The sequence below is a fragment of the Lactuca saligna genome, chromosome 2, assembly GCF_052625555.1.
Source record: "Lactuca saligna cultivar CGN05327 chromosome 2, ASM5262555v1, whole genome shotgun sequence".
In the NCBI taxonomy this organism is placed as follows: domain Eukaryota; kingdom Viridiplantae; phylum Streptophyta; class Magnoliopsida; order Asterales; family Asteraceae; genus Lactuca; species Lactuca saligna.
Window position 1 is genome coordinate 41005684 of NC_136418.1, and position 20063 is coordinate 41025746.

Consider the following 20063-nt stretch of genomic DNA (forward strand, 5'->3'; position numbering starts at 1 on the left):
TCTATTCATTGCTTGTCAATGTTGAGCATTAGGATTACTAGTGTACCTGCTCAAATTGCCCACAAAAAAAAGCAATATCAAGTCTGGTACTTATTATGGCATACATCAAGCTACCAATAGCCTTAGAGTATTCCAATTGTGAAATGGGAACGCCATTATTTGACATTAATTTCATACTTTGATCCATAGGAGTACTCACAGGAGAACAATCGGTAAAATTAAACCATTTGAGAATTTTTTCAGTATAATGGCTTTGAGTCATACCTTTTTCCATCCTCTTAATTATTATTCCAAGAATTACATCATACTCTCCCAAATCTCACATGTAAAACTTAGATGATAACAATTTATTTATTTCATCTACTTGATTTTGGTCGGGACCAAAAATCAGCATGTCATCAACATATAAGCAAATGATCACTCCAGCTCTAGGAGCATCATCAAATCTACTGTAAACACATTTGTCACATTGGTTTGTCTTGAAACTAGAAGAAAAAATAACCTCATCAAACTTTTGATGCCATTGTTTAGGCGCTTGTTTCATCCCATACAAAGATTTGACAAGTTTACAAATCATATGCTCTTTAACGAGCATAATGAAACCTTATGGGTTTTTCATGTAAACTTCCTCCTCAAGTTCACCATTTAAAAAGGCTATTTTCACATCCATTTGATGAATAACCAGATTATGGATACTTTCCAAGGCAATCAACAATCTAATAGTAGAAATACGTGCAACCGGAGCATACGTATCAAAATAGTCAACACCGTGGTTTTGTATAAAACCTTGAATGAATAACCGCACTTTGAATTTGTCAATAGTCCCATTAACATTCATTTTCTTTTTGGAAATCCATTTGCAACCAAGTGGTTTGGAACTTGGAGGCAAATCAGACAACATCCATGTGTTGTTCTCAAGACTTGATGACATTTCATCATCAATTGTTTCCTTCCAAAAGGTACTATCGCGAGACTATATGGACTCTTGATATGTCTTAGGACCATCTTCAGTACTATAGTAACAATAGTATTCAATATTAATTTTATTTATTGAACCTTCCACCAAATACAGTTGGAAGTCGGATCCGAATTTTTTTGCAATTTGGCCTCTTTTGCTTCTACGAAGGTCTTGTGGTTCTTGCACATCACCACTATCTTGAATTTCTGAAACTTTCAATTTATTAGTACCAAAAGTCAGATCCTTAGGACATTGAATTGATGAAAAACAAATCTCATTAAAAATTGTATCCCGTGATTCAATAACAGTGTTAATTGAAACCGAATCATTAGGTTCTATTACATAAAACCTATATGCCTTGGAATGTTCATCATATCCGATGAATATACAATCAATTCCACGTTCTCCCAAAAATTTCTTTTTGGCTCGGGGAGTTTTACAACTATCCAACATCCCCAAACCCGAAAATAACTTAGATTCGTCCTTTTGTTGAACCAAAGTTAATATGGGACTATTTTGTTCCTTTTATTTGGAACCCTATTTAATAAATACTAGGCTGTTAACATGGTCTCTCCCCAGAATCCATCACTCAATCCTGAGTATGACAACATCAAGTTTACCATTTCCTTTAAAACTTGATTTTTGCGTTCAACAATACCATTCTATTGGGGTGTGTAAGGTGCTGTGGTCTCATGAATGATACCCAATGATTGGAAGTATATGGGATCCATATATTCACCTCCCCTATCAGTCCTAAGACATTTAACCGGATTGGCCAATTGCAATTCCACTTTGGTTTTGTATATTTTCAATTTGTCTAAAGCTTCATCCTTAGAATGTAACAAATACACATGGCAAAACCGGGTGCAGTAATCAATGAAGGTGACTACATACTTTTTATTTCCCAAAGGAGTGGAGTGAAAATCACATTGGTCACCGTGTATAAGTTCCAAAACAGCTGAATTTCTAGTGATACTAGGAAAGGGCTGTTTTGTCAGTTTTGTAAGCATGTATGGTTTATATTTATCAAAAGTCATATTAAAGGATGGAATTAATCCATCTTTTGACATCTCATGCATGCTTCTAAAATTGACATGACCTAATATTACATGCCAAAGCATAGATTTATCAACATTAGAAGCAGAAGATACAAATGCAGAATTTTGAACAGGTAATAATTTGTCAACAATATTAAAAAAAAATTCTATTATTTAAATATCCAAAGCCAACAAACATTTCACCCTTAGATAAGATGAACTTATTTGACTCAATTACTTGTTTAAAACCATCAAAACTCAAACAACTAGAACTAAGAAGATTCTTGAAAATCTTAGGAACAAACAAAACACTAAAAAAAACCTAATTGTCTTTCCAGAAGTAAATTCAAGAAACACAACACCAACACCACCAATAGGAATAAAAGAATTGTCTCCCATTTTCAGCACCGATATATCTTCAAACAAAGTTAATGTTTCAAACATTCGTTATTCCTTACATACATGGTTCGTTGCCACATAGTCGATCCACCAAAAAACATCATCATCCTGTACATAGAATGATTCAGGAATAAGTGAAACATAATAAACATAATTCTGATTAGAATTATCAAAGTTAGTCAAAAGTTGACCTCCTTTAACTTGGCCCGAAGACCCGTTCACCTTTCCATTGGCTCCATTGTTTCACCATTATTTTTGCCTAAGTTCATATGACAATCACGCTTGCAATACCTAACTTGATTACACCTTCAACAACCCATATCCTTTTTCTTTTTGTTAGAGTTTTTTGGGCATGTTCATGCTTTCGTTTTCCATGTCCTTTGTGGTTCGAATTTCTTGGTTTGTTTTCAATCATATGAACCGACGGCTGTCCAGATTCAACTTTCCCTTTGGGTTTATCGGATTTGTCACTTTCTTTCACACGAAGAGATTCTTCAATATGAATATGACTAGCAAGTTGAACCAAAGATAGTTCCTCCTTTTGATGTTTTAAGTTATGTTCGAAATCCTTCTAGGATGGAGGAAGTTTGTCAATGATGTTTGACAAAACAATGGATTCATCCATATTCATATGGTGTAATTTAAACAGACCATATATCCCAAGGAGTTCATTGTATTGTTCAGCGACAACCCTTGAATCGTCCATCTTAAAATTATTAAAATCACGGACCAAAAACTTCTTGCTAGCGTCCTCAGTGATGTATCAATTCAAGGGTGTCCCATAACTCCTCGACATACAAGGTTTCGCTATGGATATCAAATAGAGCATCATACATACCGTTCATAATTTGACCTTTGTAGATGTAGTCATCGTTGTCCCACTTCATTCTCATCCTTATCTCTTGAATTGTCTCAGCAACACCTTCATCAACATCCGGTGGTCTTGGAGTAGTCAACATGTATGTTGCTTTCATAATAGTCAGCATGAAGTGCATCTTCTTCTTCTAACGCCTGAAATCGACGCCTTCGAACTTCTCTAGCTTTGCAAACTTCATGGTCATACCGTGGATTGATTCTCCCATCTCCAAAAACAAGAAATATCAGTTCGATTGTTAGAGGAATTAGGGTTTATGCCGGAGATCTGGATATTGATCGTGTGACCACTTTCCAAACTAATATTTCTACCCAATGCTTGGGTTGCAAGAAATTCGGCCTAAGATAATCCAAGAGAACACTTACAGATCTAGGCACGGAAATCGTAAGCCAAATTACTAGAATGATTCAATGTTCGACTGAAGAAAAGAAAGCTAATAGTTACGTATTTCTTCTCAAAGAGAAGAACCATTTATATAATAAATGAGATTTAGGGTTTGCCTCTTAGGGTTGGACATCATGAGTTGCTTTAGAAGCAAGTCAGGGAAATCCATAATTTAATGAGGAAATCAATGGTTTCCAAAACTGAGGAATTTCGCCAGTTTTACCACAATCACCCTCAAGAATTCGATTTTCCCACTATGTTCCCATATCTAAAATTTGGAGACCTTTTGGGGCACTGCCCCAAACCCTGCCGGGGGGGGGGGGGGGTGCCCCTAGACCCCGACTTGTCGCCGAACCGACCTCTAATTTGATCTTATACATGCATGCACTCCGCACATACTCGTACATATATTAAAGTACAAATTATGAAGTTTCTTTGCTCATATGTTAGTTCTAATTACATAAAATTACATGGTGCAACATTTACAATGATATTTCTCTAAAAATTGGATTGGTAGTTTTGATATTCTCTATCGTTTTAGCCGGTAACTTGTTACTTGCCACAAAACCGATTCTCTTCTTCATCAAAGTATTCATATGTTAAGACCAGATTACACCGGACTAAATTTTCTTGACCCAGTTTGATTGAATTTTTTTGGTTTTGGGCGTGGTCATGTCTTTTTTTTTTTGGGTAATTAAACATTTTTATTACAAAATTTAACTTCTCTTAAATTTTTAATATTTGATCAAAAACGATGTCGATATAAAAATGGGAGATAAATCACATTTGAAAGCTGCGCATAGATCACATTGGAAAGATAAAGTAGTAGTTGCATGGAAAGAATGGCAAAAACGTGTTGTGTGGTTGCATCATGAAAAGCATGAGAGCATTTATTCATGTTAAAGTATTTTGTATAAAGCCAAATAAAAGGTTCGAAGTAGATAAAAAACATAGTATTAAGGAATCTTGTATTGTGGGGTATGTTAACTTAGTAGTTGAAGTTGTAAGTATATTCACCAACGACCATATATTAAAAACTTATATTACATAATAACGATACTTGCTTGTACTTGAAAACCCTTATCGCTATTATGTTCGAAATTTTGGATTTTCGAATAGAACTAGAAATTTTCGAAACGTCCTACAAAATAAGGATTTTCATACTAGACAAAAATTTTTGAATTTTGAGTTTCTGACGTAAAACATCACTACAAAATCTTTTTCCTGAATTTTCAAACTCCTTTACATTTCTCAAACTTTGTTACACTTTCAAGATTCTGATTTATGAAATAAATCATTTTTAAAAATTGATTTTCAAACTCCTATACATTTCTAGAACTTTGTTAGACTTTCAAGATTCAGATTCATGAAATAAATCATTTCTAAAAATTATTTTTCCAACTTTTAATTTATTATTTATTTATGATTTTCGGACTACATTTTCTAAAAAAGGCAGTTCAAAATTTTGAACATGTTAATTTTTTTAAAATGAATTTCTTCATTTTCTTAGCATATTTAATGGTGTTGTTTATGTGGTATCAATACATATTGTAATTTTCTTAACCGAATGATCATTAAAGTTTCTGTATATGTCTTGGGACTGTAGCATCTTGTTTCCTACCAATTATGAACTGTAGACCGGAAGTCGACTGTATAAGGTTTTGGGCCTGAAGGAGACAAATTTTAGTCCTTGTGGAAGAAGTTAATGATAGTTAAGAGATTTTATCATTGAATAGTGTTTTGGTCCAAAGGGTAGATAGGGAAAAAGTTATAGGCCGGGTTCTTGCATGAAATATGGATTTTTGTTCGAGAAGTTTTAGTCCAAGATATTTAGATAGTATTGTAGAGCCCTTCAACACCTTTCCATGGATATAGAGAACATTGAAAACGGAGTTGGAAAAAAGAAGTTACAGCCGTTTGAAGTTAGGACGATTTTTAGGTTAGCGCCCAAACCATATTTTCACGGTTTGAGCCATATTTAAGCTCCTTAACTTCCCCAAACCCATTCCATTCTCATTCCCCACCTATCCAACACCCTCTCTTGAAACCCTAACCCTAGTTTGAGCCTTGTGAGAAAAATAAGGTGTTTTCTAAGTGCTTTGGAGTGTTATAGGTGCACCTTGGAGATGAAGGAACTCATTGAATAAGCGTTGGTTGCATTGGAGCTTGTAGATCCAGACCTCATTCACATTGATCTTTCTTTTGGAGGTATAAAGCTTAAATCTTGATGATGAAATTTTTAGATCTAACTAGTTTTGGGTGTTATGAGCTTTTAGTCGCTTTAGGTGCATAAATTTTAGATCTTGAAAGTTTGTGACCTTGTTATGAATAAAGTTGGAAACTTTATCCATCTAAACATCAAATTGATTCAGATATGCAGGTTGGAGAGTTAGACTTAATGGATTAAGTTGAAAAATATGCACTTTTGGTCCCTTTGAGACTTAAAGACTAGATCTTCTTTGTTGGGACCATTCTAATGGATAAAGTTGAAAACTTTATCCACTATAGAGATATTAGGAACCATAAAAATATGATCTTGGTCCTTCTAACCCTTCCATGCAAGAGTTGTGATGTCTTAATGGATTAATAAGTTAGGCTTTTAGTTTTTGAACTTTCCCTAGCCATGGAAAGTCATTTAGGTGGAAACTTTACAACTTAAGACAATGTTTTGAGGTTAGATCTGAGTTTGGGTGAAAAGACCTTAACGGATTACGTGCTTAATGAAGGAGTGGGATCAGGCTGTGTATGCTGGGTGTACTCAACTGCCTTAGATTTTGACTTTTGTTGACTTCTATTGACCATTGTCTTTTTGACCAATTTTGACCTTAGGTCAAACTTGAGGATTTTGGGCTATTGATTAAGATGTTATCTGGTTATGGTGTTAGTGGATTCGCGGGAGCAAGCAATGCAGAATGGAGCATATTGCAGTCTTTCGAGGTTCTTCGATTCAGGTGTGTTTTCCTCATTGTATTAGTGACTCTAAGGCACCAATATCGACCTATTAGGTTATGTATCCTGGTATATAGGATGTTGCTATGTTGTAGTAATATGTTAGATCTGTATCTTGGTATTTAGGATGTTTCTATGCGATAGTGATCTGTAGATCTACCTGTTTATTTGTTTACTGGATATATGTTTATCTGTTGCATATGTCGACATATTGTGGTTAGGTTGAGACTTTACTGCTTTGTGATTCCGGTCAACAAACCCGATATGGTAAGGTTCAGGCCACGTGCCAACAAACTTAGATTGTTGGGTTGAGGCCACGTGCCAAGAAACCTGGTATGGTTGGGTTGAGACTGGAGGTCAACAAACCCAATATGGTAAGGTTGAGGCCACATGCCAACATACTTGGATTGTTGGGTAGAGGCAACGTGCTAACAAACTCTAGACAGTTGGGTTGAGGTCAAGGACCAACGAGCCTTGTATGCATGCTTGTTGTATATGTTATCTGTTTGTATGTAGGTACTTTAGGGGAACTCACTAAGCTTCATGCTTACAGTTGTTTGTTATGCTTTCAGGTACTTCAGAAGATTAGGAAAAGCAAAGGCATGATCGTACACATCCTTCGGATTTTATGTTATTGGATTTTGGGATACTCTGATTCACAAACTATACTTTTGAAACAATATTTTTGTACACAATTATTGACTTGGGGTAATTTTGGAAAAATGAAAATTGTTAGTTTCTGTTGTAAGTAGAAGGTATTGTTTAACTGTGTATTTTCCCATAAAATCATATATTTTCTATTTATAAGAATGTTGTGGTCTCAACCCTAAGACCGAATATTAGTGTACATATGTTTTTGTATCAACAAGATTTTACAAGTGTTCCATAAACTTATGCTGGAGAGGACCTCTACGTGAACCATTTTTTCCATACTTAATTATGACGAATTCACCTGTCGTGGCGTTTTTAGGCGCCTTGTTGATTAAGGTAAGGTTTGTCACCCTAGACTAGCCTAGTCTAACTGTAGCAAATAACTCAGGTGTGGGGTGTCACCCCGTATAGATCTATACACAAAATCTCGCTCTCTCTCCAGGAGACTTTGGTTATAACTACAGGCTACGATTGTACACTCGAGAGGTGTCAACCGAAATGTCTCACTAGCATCCTTGACTGAGTTTACGCGAATATTGTATTATATTATATAATCTTTCCGTGTGCGTTTTATGTTTGAAAAGCCCAATGAGTATCTATATGAACGTACGAGGCCCAACAAACATGTAGAAGGGCCACTAGGACCCAATAAACATGTAATTGATAGTTTAGGCCCCAAAAGCATGTAAATGGGCCACTAAGGCCCAATAAACATGTAATATATAATCCAGGCCCAATAAGCATGCAAATAGGCTACTAAGGCCCAATAAACATGTAATGTATAATTCGGGCCCAATAAACATGTAAATAGGCCACTAAGGCCCAATGAACATGTAATGTATAATTCGGGCCCAATAAGCATGTAAATAGGCCACTAAGGCCCAATAAACATGTATTATATGTATTAGGCCCAATAAACATGAAAATTTACATTTTTAGTCCAATTGTATAAAAATTAATAATTTTGGCCCAAGTAAATATATTAGTTGATGTTTTTAGGCCATTATTATAAAAATTTACATTTTAAGCCTAATTATTTGTATAATTTATATTTTCATCCCAATTTAGATAAAAATGACATCTTCAACCCATGTTTTGTAAAAATAACATTTTAGGCCCAAATTCAAATAAAGTGAAAATTTCAGCCCATAAAACTGTAAAATTACATTTTTAGCTCAGATTTGTGTTAAGTAATAATTTAATCCATAAAAGTCATAAATTTACAACTTAAGCCCAAAGCAACCATAAAGGCCCAATTTGAGGCCCATTTTGTGAAATTCACAGTTTTGGCCCTTTGTAAAACCATAATTATTCTAAGATCCATTTTTATTTAAAAATGACTCTTTTGAACCTCTTAAAACCATGAGTTAACATAAGAACCTCACCTTTTGTTTATTTTGTCAAAAATGGCGCTTATCAAGATTTTATTTAGTTTTCTAGTGTTCTTCCACATGTTTTCACCTTCCACTTCATCGTATGTTACGTGTAATGATTTTAGTTTGTAAATTTCACCATGATTAGTGAATATTTTGAGTTTTGTGATGTTTCAACAAGTTTTCATAGTATAAATCACATAAAACACACCTATACATGCATAAACACATAGATTTAACACAAAGCAACTTCTATCCTCCAGCAAAAACAATATAAAACTAAAATCAAGTGGTATGAACTTACATTGCTTTGATGTTGTAGGTTTTTGGTGATAAAATTAGGAGATCTCGGCCCTAGGTGTGATCTTGAGATGATTTTTGAGCTCTAAGATGTTCTAAGAGTATAGATCATAAAATCATGTGGGTTAAGAAGAGATTTAAGGTGTAACTTGAAGTTCAACTTATTGAGTAAGAGTAGCTTACCAAAATGGATGAGTTTTTGATGAGGTCTTCTTGAAACGCACACACAACACATGAAATTTGGGAGGAATTTATGAGAGGATTTCTTTGAGTTTTATGGAGGAAAGGATGAGAGAAATTGTTGAATTTGAAAATGAGGAGTGATGGTGAGGAGGCCTTATGGTCGAGAGTTTGAAGAGGGGCGAGGGATAGAGAAAACTTGCCTAGATACATGGAAACTTACATTGTTATATGGTGGTTATGGTGCATGGGTGACCACCATGAAACATTGAGGTGGCACTTGCAATATACACCTTTTTTTTTTCTTATTTCTTTTTTTTTTTTGATTAAATTGGGTTGAGAATAGGCTTGGAGAAAAAGGAAGTGAGATCGTTTGGGCCATTCCTTGGCCTAGTTCGAATTTACGGAGCCCAAATAATATTTTTTTCGGCCCATTGGGACCTTATGAGGGTTCACAGCCCAATGAAGCCCAAGAGTATCGTCTACGGCCCATTAGCATCATTTATGTGGGTTTTGGCCCAATACAGCCCATGAAAATGATATGAGACATTCTAGGCCCATTATGGCCCAAATGCTATAGTTTAATGAATATGGGTCCAATTAGGGCCCAAATAAGGATTCTTAGCCTAACAAAATCAAGTTAAAGGTTTATTGGCCCATTAGGTCCAATAAGAGGGTTCTAGTCCAATAAGAGTTTGAACTGGACGAATTAGGGTTATAAACCCAAAGTCGACTGTATGAAATATATTGAATTAGGTCATGGGCTTCTTGAGTGAGTTTTGATTCAATGCTTTGTTTTTGGAATGAACCTTGGTACATAACATCAACTTAAAACTTAAGTTGTACAATAGTTAATTACAAGAATACCGAACTTCCTAGCAAAAAAATGCCAGTTGTGACATCATCCCCCCATCAGAGGGAATTTCATCCCGAAATTCTTTCGAAAGGTAGGATCATGAATGAGATAATAAGTGAGGGTACTTCTGCTTCATCTAGTCTTCACGTTCCTATGTGAATTCCGGTCCACGCTTAGCATTCCATCGAACCTTCACAATCGAAATGTGGCTCTGTTTCGTACGCTTTACCTCCCTATCCATTATCTCGACTGGTTCTTCGACGAACAGAAGATTCTCATTTATTTCGATCTCTTCTAGAGGAATGAAAACAATTTCATCTGATAAGCACTGCTTTAAATTCGAGATGTGAAATACGGGGTGTACATAATTGAGCTCCGCAGGTAGCTGCTGGACCAATTCGGGCAAGAATTTCGAATGGCCCTAATATCGTGGGTTTAGTTTTCCCCGCTTCCTAAAATGGATCATCCCTTTTTTTGGAGAGACTTTTAGTAGCACCCGATCTCCGACTTGAAATTCCATAGGATTTTTCCGTTTGTCAGCATAGCTCTTATGTCGGTCTCGTGATGCTTGAAGTCGGGATTTTATTTGGATTATATTTTCGGTAGTCTATAGAATGATTTCTAGCCATGTGAGAGTGTTTTTTTGGTGATTGTCCTTTTGCTAGTTGGGTGTCACCCACCTCAGCCCAACATAGAAGCGATCTGCATTTACATCCATATAAAGCCTCAAAAGGAGAAACCTTGATGCTCGTGTGATAACTGTTGTTGTATGAGAATTCAACCAAGGGCAAGTGAGTATCCCATGACTTTTTGAAATCAATAACATAGGCTCGGAGCATATCTTCGAGTTGTTGGATGGTTCGTTTGCTTTAGCCATCGGTTTGAGGGTGGTAAGCAGTACTCATGTCTAGTTATGTTCCCATTTCCTTCTGAAGCGATTGCCAAAATCGTGAAGTAAATCTACTATCTCGATCTGAGATAATAAACACTGGCACCCCATGAAGTATTACGATTTATTTGATGTAGATTTGCATCAACCTTTCCATCTTGTAAGATTCCTTTATTGGTAGGAAATGGGCGGATTAAGTTAACCTATCGACGATTACCCAGATAGCATCCAACCCATCTGCCGTCTTAGGTAATTTGGTTATGAAGTCCATAGTAATCCTTTTCCATTTCCACTCGAGTATTACTAGTTGTTGTAATAGTCTCGAGGGCTTTTGGTATTCCACTTTCACCTTGGCACAAGTGAGACACTTTCCTATGTAAGTGGCGATCTCTTCCTTCATATTTGGACACCAATAGTGTTGTTTAATTTCCAGGTACGTCTTATCCGAACCTGGATGGACGGAATATCGCATCTTGTGGGCTTTGTTCATGATAATTCTTCTGAATCCCCCAAATTTAGGGACCCAGACTCTATTCATGAAATAATAAGCTCCATTCTCCTTAGTCTCAAGGATCTTATCCATCCTACACAATGTTTCATTTGTGACGTTCTCTAGCTTCAAAGCATCTGTTTGGGCTTTCTTGATCTGTGAGGTTAGGTAGGATTGGATGGTTATAGATAGGGTTTTCACTCGGCGACCTGAGTATTCCTTTCTGCTCAAGGGATCGACTACTACATTAGCCTTTCCTGGGTGGTACTTGATCTCGCACTCATAATCATTTAGCAGCTCAACCCATCTTCGCTGTCTCATGTTTAATTCTTTTTGGTTTAGAATGTGTAAGGGCTTTTGTGATCGGTGAAGATGGTACACTTTGTACCGTATAGGTAGTGCCTCCAAATTTTTAGGGCGAAGACCACTGCCCCCAGCTCGAGATCATGTGTGGTGTAATTTACTTCATCCGCCTTTAGTTATCTAGATGCATAACCTATCACCTTTTCCTGCTGCATAAGGACGCAACCTAACCCTTGATTCGAAGCATTGCAGTAGATTACAAAGTCTTCGGTCCCCTCTGGTAAGGATACCACTGGTGCACTACAAAGGGCTTGCTTCAAGTTTTGGAAGGCAACTTCTCGCTTTTTCATCCAGTTGAAAGGCATGCCCTTTTGTGTCAACGTGGTAAGGGGTTTGGATATCTTGGAAATTTTTTGAATAAACCTTCGATAGTAGCCTGCGAGACCCAAGAATTGACGGATTTCTGTTGGTGTTTTCGGAATCACCCAGCCTTCAATGGATTTGATCTTGGAAGGATCTACATGAATCCCTTCCTTACTGATTACATGACCCAAAAAGTTTACATTGCAAAGCCAGAACTCGCAGAGCTTTACATATAATCTTTCAGCTCTTAGGGTTTCCAAGACTTGGCGGAGGTGTTGACCATGCTCTTCCTTGGTTCGAGAGTATATAAGAATATTGTCGATGAAGAAAATCATGAATTTATCAATAAATGGGGGGCAAACTGTCACACCCCAAAACCGAGAACGGCGGAATACGTTCTGGGGTGGAGGACGTCATGTACAATATCATTACAATTGCATAATAGTAAAAACAAGAAACAACAACCATTTCATATATAGAGTGGTAAAAGATGAGTCTTGTATATGCTCCATCTTCTCCAAAAGCTGTCCTGTACCTGTCTATCTTTGACCTGAGGATACATGTTATTTTGAAAACGAATATCAACATAAAGCTGGTGAGCTCATAAGAGTTTAGTGTCATTGTAGTATAAAAGTGTTTGCAAACTTATAGTATAAAAACTAAAATTTGTATTTATGAGTGGTAGAAATCCCTAGAAAATCCTATATTTTTCTAGAAAGCATGTTTATAAGTCAATCTTTTGAGTGTGTAAAAGTAATATTGTTGAAACTTTCCATTGTAAAAGTGTGATAATAAATCTCATGTAAGTAATATAGCTGAAGAAAAGTTATGCTTGTTTACAGTCTTAGTGTTGTAACTTTAGTTAGTAATAGATCTTTAATTACTTCGGGATATTAATTCAGACTTTAAGTCTTAGTGTATTTATTTGGATGAAGGTTTAACTTCTCAGGTGACCAATTGTGAAGTAGTAGAGTACCGATGACCTTCCCGGTTATGCGTAGTGAAGTAATGTAGTGCCACCCCTGGCCTGGTCAGCTCGGACTGTAGTTAACAGTCGGGATGTAATAGTGTCCGTTGCGTATAGATCTATACATATATCGTTGCTTCTCTTTCGGGAAGCCCTGGTCACATGGTGTAAGTACAGTAGAGTACCTTATAGAGATAGTGTGTTATACTTTGTATTAGTGAATTCTCTTATGCTTTAGTATGGTAGACTTTTAGTATAGTAAGTAGAGTGTTCTCTCATACTTGCACTAGCTTGCAATATTAACAGTTTATGGTGTGTATAGTAGTAGTAGAGGTAACTAGTAGTAGCCTTAACTATACTTATTATAGTTAAATAGAGTATGTGAATTCCCGCTTTTGATCAACAGTAGTAATGAATAAGATAAAAACATTCATATCTAACACAAATATATATGATATATAATTAAGAGTTCAACGACAGTCGGACGGACAACCAATACCCTAAAACCACATCAAACAAGAACAGGAAATAAGGCCAGCTATCTGTCCTAAGTCCTTCAAGTCTTGTTTATATAAATATATTAATGTAGATATATTTTTATTAACAGAAAAGTAGTTGAAACATAGTTTTGAAATAGTTTAACAACAATTTAACCTTAAAGGCGCATTTGATAATTAGTTAAAACAGTTTTGTTGACAAGTATCTAAAATTGTAAAGTAATCCCTTTTTGATGATAGATTGTAAATCACATATGATTTGATAATAAAACATGTAGTAATGTACTTGTATCCCCCCCTAAAACATATAAAAACATTTAAAAGGTTCATTAAGGGGTATGAACTCACCTAAAATGAGTAGATCGGGTGTGAGTGTCGGATGAGCGTTTGGTGTCAAGTAAGGACTTGTACACCCTTTATGACCCTAATAACATATGAAGACATATGTTTACAAATAATTAGTGGTTTAAACCCTAATTAAACACATATAGGCATCCAAATGTGATTAAAGGTCTTATGGTTGAGTGCTAGAAGGCTAAAGGGTTGCAAGGATAGAGTGTATGACTTCAATATGGAGTTTACTCTTCTAAAACTCACCTTAAGTGAGTTTACAGTTAGGGGACCTCATCCCCCATGAGTTTACGGTCGTAAACTCATGGGAGGAGTGTAAGTGAGTGGTTCCAAGCCTTTGGTGGTTCTAGAAGCGGTTCTAAGGTAGTATACAAGGGTATATGGGTGTTTAAGAGTCCAAGAGTGTACTCCCTTGTAGTTTATGGTCCAAAGACCACTCTTTGGGAGTTTACGACCGTAAACCCCATGGTTTACGGTAGTAAACTCTTGTACACCTCCAATCATTGATTCTAAGGTTCTTGGTTCACTCCTAACATGTTCTAGTAAGAGTATAAGGTTCTTTAGGGGACTTAAACCTTCATTTGACATGGTTTAGGGGAGTTTATGGTCTAAGCATATGCTTGGTCCATAAACTCTATTTTACCCCTCAAATGTTGGTGTTTAAATGTTCCAAGTCCGAAATAGCAAGTCCCTTGGTCATATCTTAAGCTTAAATGAGTTTTGGAAGTGTTTTGGGTTTGGTTTGCAAATTTAGAGGGTGTTTACAGCCTAAGCATGTGATTGGGCCGTAAACCCTCTTCCAAGTCCCTAAATTTGATGATTCAAGGCTCAAACACTTCTAGGTTTAACCCAAAACTAGTTTTTAAGTCTACAGGGAGGAGTTTTGGCATTTTTGGCACCATTTTAGGTGTTTACGGCCTAAGGAGCTTCTTAGGCCGTGAACTCATTTCTATTGGCTTTCTTGAATGATTTTTGGGTTAAAACACAAATCAATAATGTCTAGAATAAGTTAGGGTAAGAGAACGTACGTTTTGGAGGCGGAAACTTGCGGTTTTCGGGCGAAATGAGTTAGAGAGAGAGAGGGAGTAGAGAGAGAAAGTGGGTCTAGTGTGGTAAAAGGTTTCTATGGAGTGTCCAACCTCCTTTATATAAGGCTTGGGTTTTGTAACCGGTATACGACTACCCGATACTTATGTTTAACGAGGTTTAAACTTTTTACCCGGTTAAATGGTCGTAATTAAAAATAAACTTTTTCCAATAAAATGGAAAGATAATTTACTTGTTTTTATTTATTTTATTACGAATTTATTGACATAAAACACAAATAAATAAAACATTTATTTATTTATCGACCCCAATTTAACGGGACTTTTATAAAATAGAATATTCTATTAACGGAAACGGATTATAATGACGGAATATATTTTGGGTTGTCACACAAACTCGATTCATTAGGTCCATAAATGTAGTGGGGGCATTTGTTAGAACGAAGGGCATCACAACAAATTCGTAATGGCCGTATCGTGTTTGAAAAGCAGTTTTTGGAATGTCCTCTTCTCGGACTCGGAGTTGATGATAACTGGATCTCAGATCTATTTTTGAGAAATAATAGCTCCTTGAAGATGGTCAAATAAATCTTCGATTTGTGGAAGTGGGTACCGATTTTTGATGGTGAGCTTGTTTAATTCCTTATAATCGATTCACATTCTGAAGGGTCCGTACATTTTCTTGACAAACAAGACCGGATCTCCATAAGGTGAGAAGCTTGGTTGGATGAACCCTTTGCTCAGCAGCTCGCTTAGTTGGCTGGATAACTCCTCATTTCGGCGGGAGCTAACCTATAGGGTGATTTGACAATTGATGTGGCTCCTGGTATTAGGTCAATTGGGAATTCGACCTGTATTTTTGGGGGTATTATAGGAAGGTCTTTTGGAAATACATCCAGGAAGTCGCATGCTACTAGGATGTCTTTAATGTTTACTTCTTCTTTGGTCTTATCGACAACATAAGCAAGGAATGTGTAGTTCTTCTTGTGTAGGCACTTTTGTACCTTGATGCACGAGATAAGGTGAAGATTGGCTCCAGGTTTATCACGATAGATTATTAGGGTTTCGTGATTCGGAAGATGAAGGCGAACGGCCTTCTCGCGACACATAATATCAGCATGGTGGGGGCTTAACCAATCCATGCTGATTATCACATCAAAACTCCTAATGTTTACTGGCATCAAATCTATTTGAAAAGAGTGATTGTTTAGTGTTAATGTGCACCCTACATAGACATCTTTGGTTGTTTCATATTTCTCATTAGCCATTTCCACCATGAAGGCTTTGTTGGGCTTCTAGGGTTGTTGATTTAGTAAGTGTTTGAACTTATTACTAACGAAACTTAGCTCCGCCCCACTATCGAATAAGATGCATGCGTAAGTGTTGTTAAGTAGGAACATACCGGTGACAATTATTGGGTCCTGAACTGCTTCACCTTGAACTAGTACCAATACCCTTCCTGATGTTCCTGCCCCCTGGTTATTTGCTTTCAGGCAGTTGCGCTTGAAGTGACCAGTTCCTCCACACCCATATCAGGTGTAACTAGCCCCATCATTGTTGTTGTTGTTGTTGTTGCTGTTTTTGCGATTGTTGTTGTTGTTTTTGTTGTTGTTGTACGACTGTTGGTTCTGTTGTGGATGAGTTCTACAGTATCTTGCAGTGTGACCCTTTCAGTCGCAACTTGTGCAATGCATCTCCCTGCATTCTCCGTGATGGTGGAAATCGCATTTGCTGCACTTAGGTAGGGTTCCTGAGTACTGTTTGGTAGCATTTGGTGTGGATGAGGCTGGAGCATGTGGTGTTGTGGTAGCTTGAGTAGCAGCATGGACAACCACTGTTTGTTGCTTATTTGATGACTCTGATCTTTGTCGCCCCTTTCTCTTGTTGTTCTTACACTTCTTGTTATCACCTTCCTTTTTAACTTCTGCCTCCCCTACTTTGGCACCCTTTTTGTTGCCATGGTCGTATAGTTTCTTGGCTATTTTCTTTGCACTGTCATACGTGGTTGGGTTTCCTGCTATCACATTCCCTTGGATTGGCGCAGTCAATCTCCAAATAAACCTTTCAATCTTCTTCCCTTAAGATGATATCATTCCTGGACACAAGAGAGACAGGTCACTAAACCTTGATATGTAAGCATCGATGTCATAGTTTTGAACTGTGAGGTTCCACAGCTCTTGTTCCATTTTATGAATTTCTCCCCTTGGACAGTACTCAGCCAACAACATTTCCTTAAGCTCCTCCCACGGCTTAGCGTTCGCAACCGGGAGTGTCATGGCCTCTACGTGTCCATTCCACCAAGAGAGAGCTTGCTCAACGAATGTGCAGGCCGCAAACTTGACCTTGCACTCCTCAGGACATCTGCAGATCTAGAACACTGATTCCACCTTTTCTATCCATCTTTTCAGGGTTATTATGCCTCCCGTCCTGTTGAAGGTTCGAGGCTTGGCTTTTGTGAAGTCTTTGTAGGTACAGGTTCTTATGTGTTCTTGATTTTTCCCCTGATTTGTGATTCCGACTCCTTGCCCATTACATCCGCCGTGTTTCCGTTGTGAATCTGCGCCAATGCTGCAATGACTGCAACTAACACTGCCACTTGGAATGCGGCTGAGTTTATCTCTGTTGGCGTCGATGTCGCGTTGTTTCTACAGTTTGGTCTTTGAGGCATCTTTCTATCATGGAACGGAAAGATGTTGAGTATCCATGTATTTAGTTTCAAGATTTCTTGGTTATAGCACGGTTTTAGTGATTTGGTTGTATTTAAGTGAGTGAATGTATACAATCAACATGTAGTAAAAGTAATAGAACACATAGAAGATAACAACATTATGATAAAACATATAGCATTTTCACTAGTAATAACCATTTTAATACAGGGAAAATTTGCCTAAAAAGGTAGTACATAGGAAAATATATGATCCAACAGCATGACGACCTTATGAGTAGTGTAATCACTTATACATAAGGTTGATAATACATAGAGTAGTTTACAAAAAAAGAAAAACCATAACGGTAGTACACGAACGGGTACTAGTTGTGACGGGATGGCTCTGGTGGTGCTGACGACGAGGTAGATGCGTCCTGAAGTCTAGCCAAGTGGTGCTTAGCGGCCCGAAGCCGGGCTTCCAATGCTATCTGGCGCGCCTGGTAGTCCCTGACTACCTCATGTGTCATCCTCTCCACGCGCTCAACTACGACTCTCATGGAATCCATCTGGCCAGCGGTTGCATGCGCCTGCTCGCCGATATCACATGTCCTTCTTACCATCATATGCAAGGCTCGGTCAGCAGGTCCACCGTAACACAAGTCATAGTAGTCCCAATTCATACCAAATAGGGGCCGCACCCCTTGCTGGCGGCTCCATCTCCAAATGTCGTGTGCCTATGGGGGCATAGGACCATTGGGGCCCATCCTGTATGGTGGCACCCTGACCATGTATGTCAGATTGATGACTACGGACCCCGTATCCGAGTCATCTGTGTCGCTGCCATCCGCCTCCTCCTCGTCTGATTCAGCTACCAGTTCTGCCGGTCCTTCCTCTTCAGGCTCTTCTTTTGGTTCTTCCTCGGGTTCTTCCTCTGGCTCCAACCATCCACCATTTCCCTGGTTGGGGAAATAGGGATCTCTAGGATGGTGAAATCTAGCCAAAGTGTCTGCACGAGGGGTGAGAGACGTTGTAAGAAGAGTATGCATATAGTATTTCCAAAAATACCCTTAAAGTATTTTTAATTGTTTAAGTTTGAGTTCCTTAGAGTTCTGGATATGAGGTAAGCTTCTTGATCCACTTCCCACCATGATTACTCCCAAACACATGTTGTTCATATTTTAAATAAATATAGTTAATCAGGCTATATTTATCCCCAATATGACTACATATCTGTCCGAGTTTAATCATAGTGTTCAATTTCGTCTAGAGACTTTTAGTGTTATAGTTTTTAATGCATACCTAGGTATCATTTTATTCAGAGAGTTTTAGTCCCATTGTATTTATAGTTGTATATCAAGTATGATTAGATATGCCAATTCACTATAAGCAATGCTCTGATACCAATCTAGCACACCCACGAACCAGACGGCAGAAACGTCCGGGGGCTAGTGCATGACTTCATCTTGTAATATCATCACAATGTATATAATTGAAAAAAGACAACACCATCATCATACATATCAGAATAAAACCAACATTGTTTACATCAAGTATAGTATCATAAGTTACATGCCAAAATATTCAATGTATGATGATAACAAAAATCAACAAATTCCACTTGTTCTTGAAGACCTTTCCGCTTAACGATTCCCTAAGAGTACAAGTTATTTTGAAAACGTCAACATATATAATGTTGGTGAGTTCATAAGCATTTTCGAATGAAAAGTTTTGTGTTGTTAGTAAAATACCAGAAAATCCGATATTTTTTGAAAAATAGTTTGAACGTGATGTGTTAAAATCAAGTATTACTGCATGTGTTTTCTATTTTTGGAATGTATATAACGATGTAATCCGGTTAAAAATCCTATATTTTTTGTTTTAAGTAGAAGGTATTGTTTAACTGTGTATTTCCCCATAAAATCCTATATTTTCTGTTTATAAGAATGTTGTGGTCTCAACCCTAAGACCGAATATCAGTGTATGTATGTTTTCGTATCAACAAGATTTTATAGGTGTTCCATAAAATTATGCTGGAGAGGATCTCTAGGTGTGCCGTTTTAACCATACTTGATTATGACGAAGTCGCCTATCGTGGCGTTTTCATGCGCCGACTTCATTAAGGTAAGGTTTGTCACCCTAGACTGGCCTAGTCTAACTGTAGCAAATAGCTCAGGTGTGGTGTGTCACCCCGTATAGATCTATACACAAACTCTCGCTCTCCTTCCAGGAGACTATGGTACACTCGAGAGGTGTCAACCAACATGTCTCAGTAGCATCCTTGACTAAGTTTATACGAATATTTTATTATATTATATAATGTTTCCGTGTGTGTTTTATGTTTGAAAAGCCTAATGAGTATGTATATGAATGTACGTGGCCCAACAAACATGTAGAAGGACCACTAGGGTCCAATAAACATGTAATGTATAGTTTGGGCCCAATAAGCATGTAAATGGGTGACTAAGGCCCAATAGACATGTAATATACAATCCAGGCCCAATAAGTATGTAAATAGGCCACTAAGGCCCAATAAACATATAATGTATAAT

General features: G+C 37.3%; 1 protein-coding gene across 1 annotated transcript; it reads right to left on the reverse strand.

The window, feature by feature from the left end:
* Nucleotides 1-604: 604 nt before the first annotated feature.
* LOC145029665 (putative mitochondrial protein AtMg00820) lies at nucleotides 605-931 on the reverse strand. The gene has a single exon (XM_078978159.1). It carries the CDS (start codon nucleotides 929-931, stop codon nucleotides 605-607), a length of 327 nt encoding a protein of 108 aa, XP_078834285.1.
* Nucleotides 932-20063: the final 19132 nt, after the last annotated feature.

Bases quoted from the DNA above. Each gene is read 5' to 3' on its own strand.
- LOC145029665 (XM_078978159.1), bottom strand. From the start codon at position 931: ATGTCATCAAGTCTTGAGAACAACACATGGATGTTGTCTGATTTGCCT.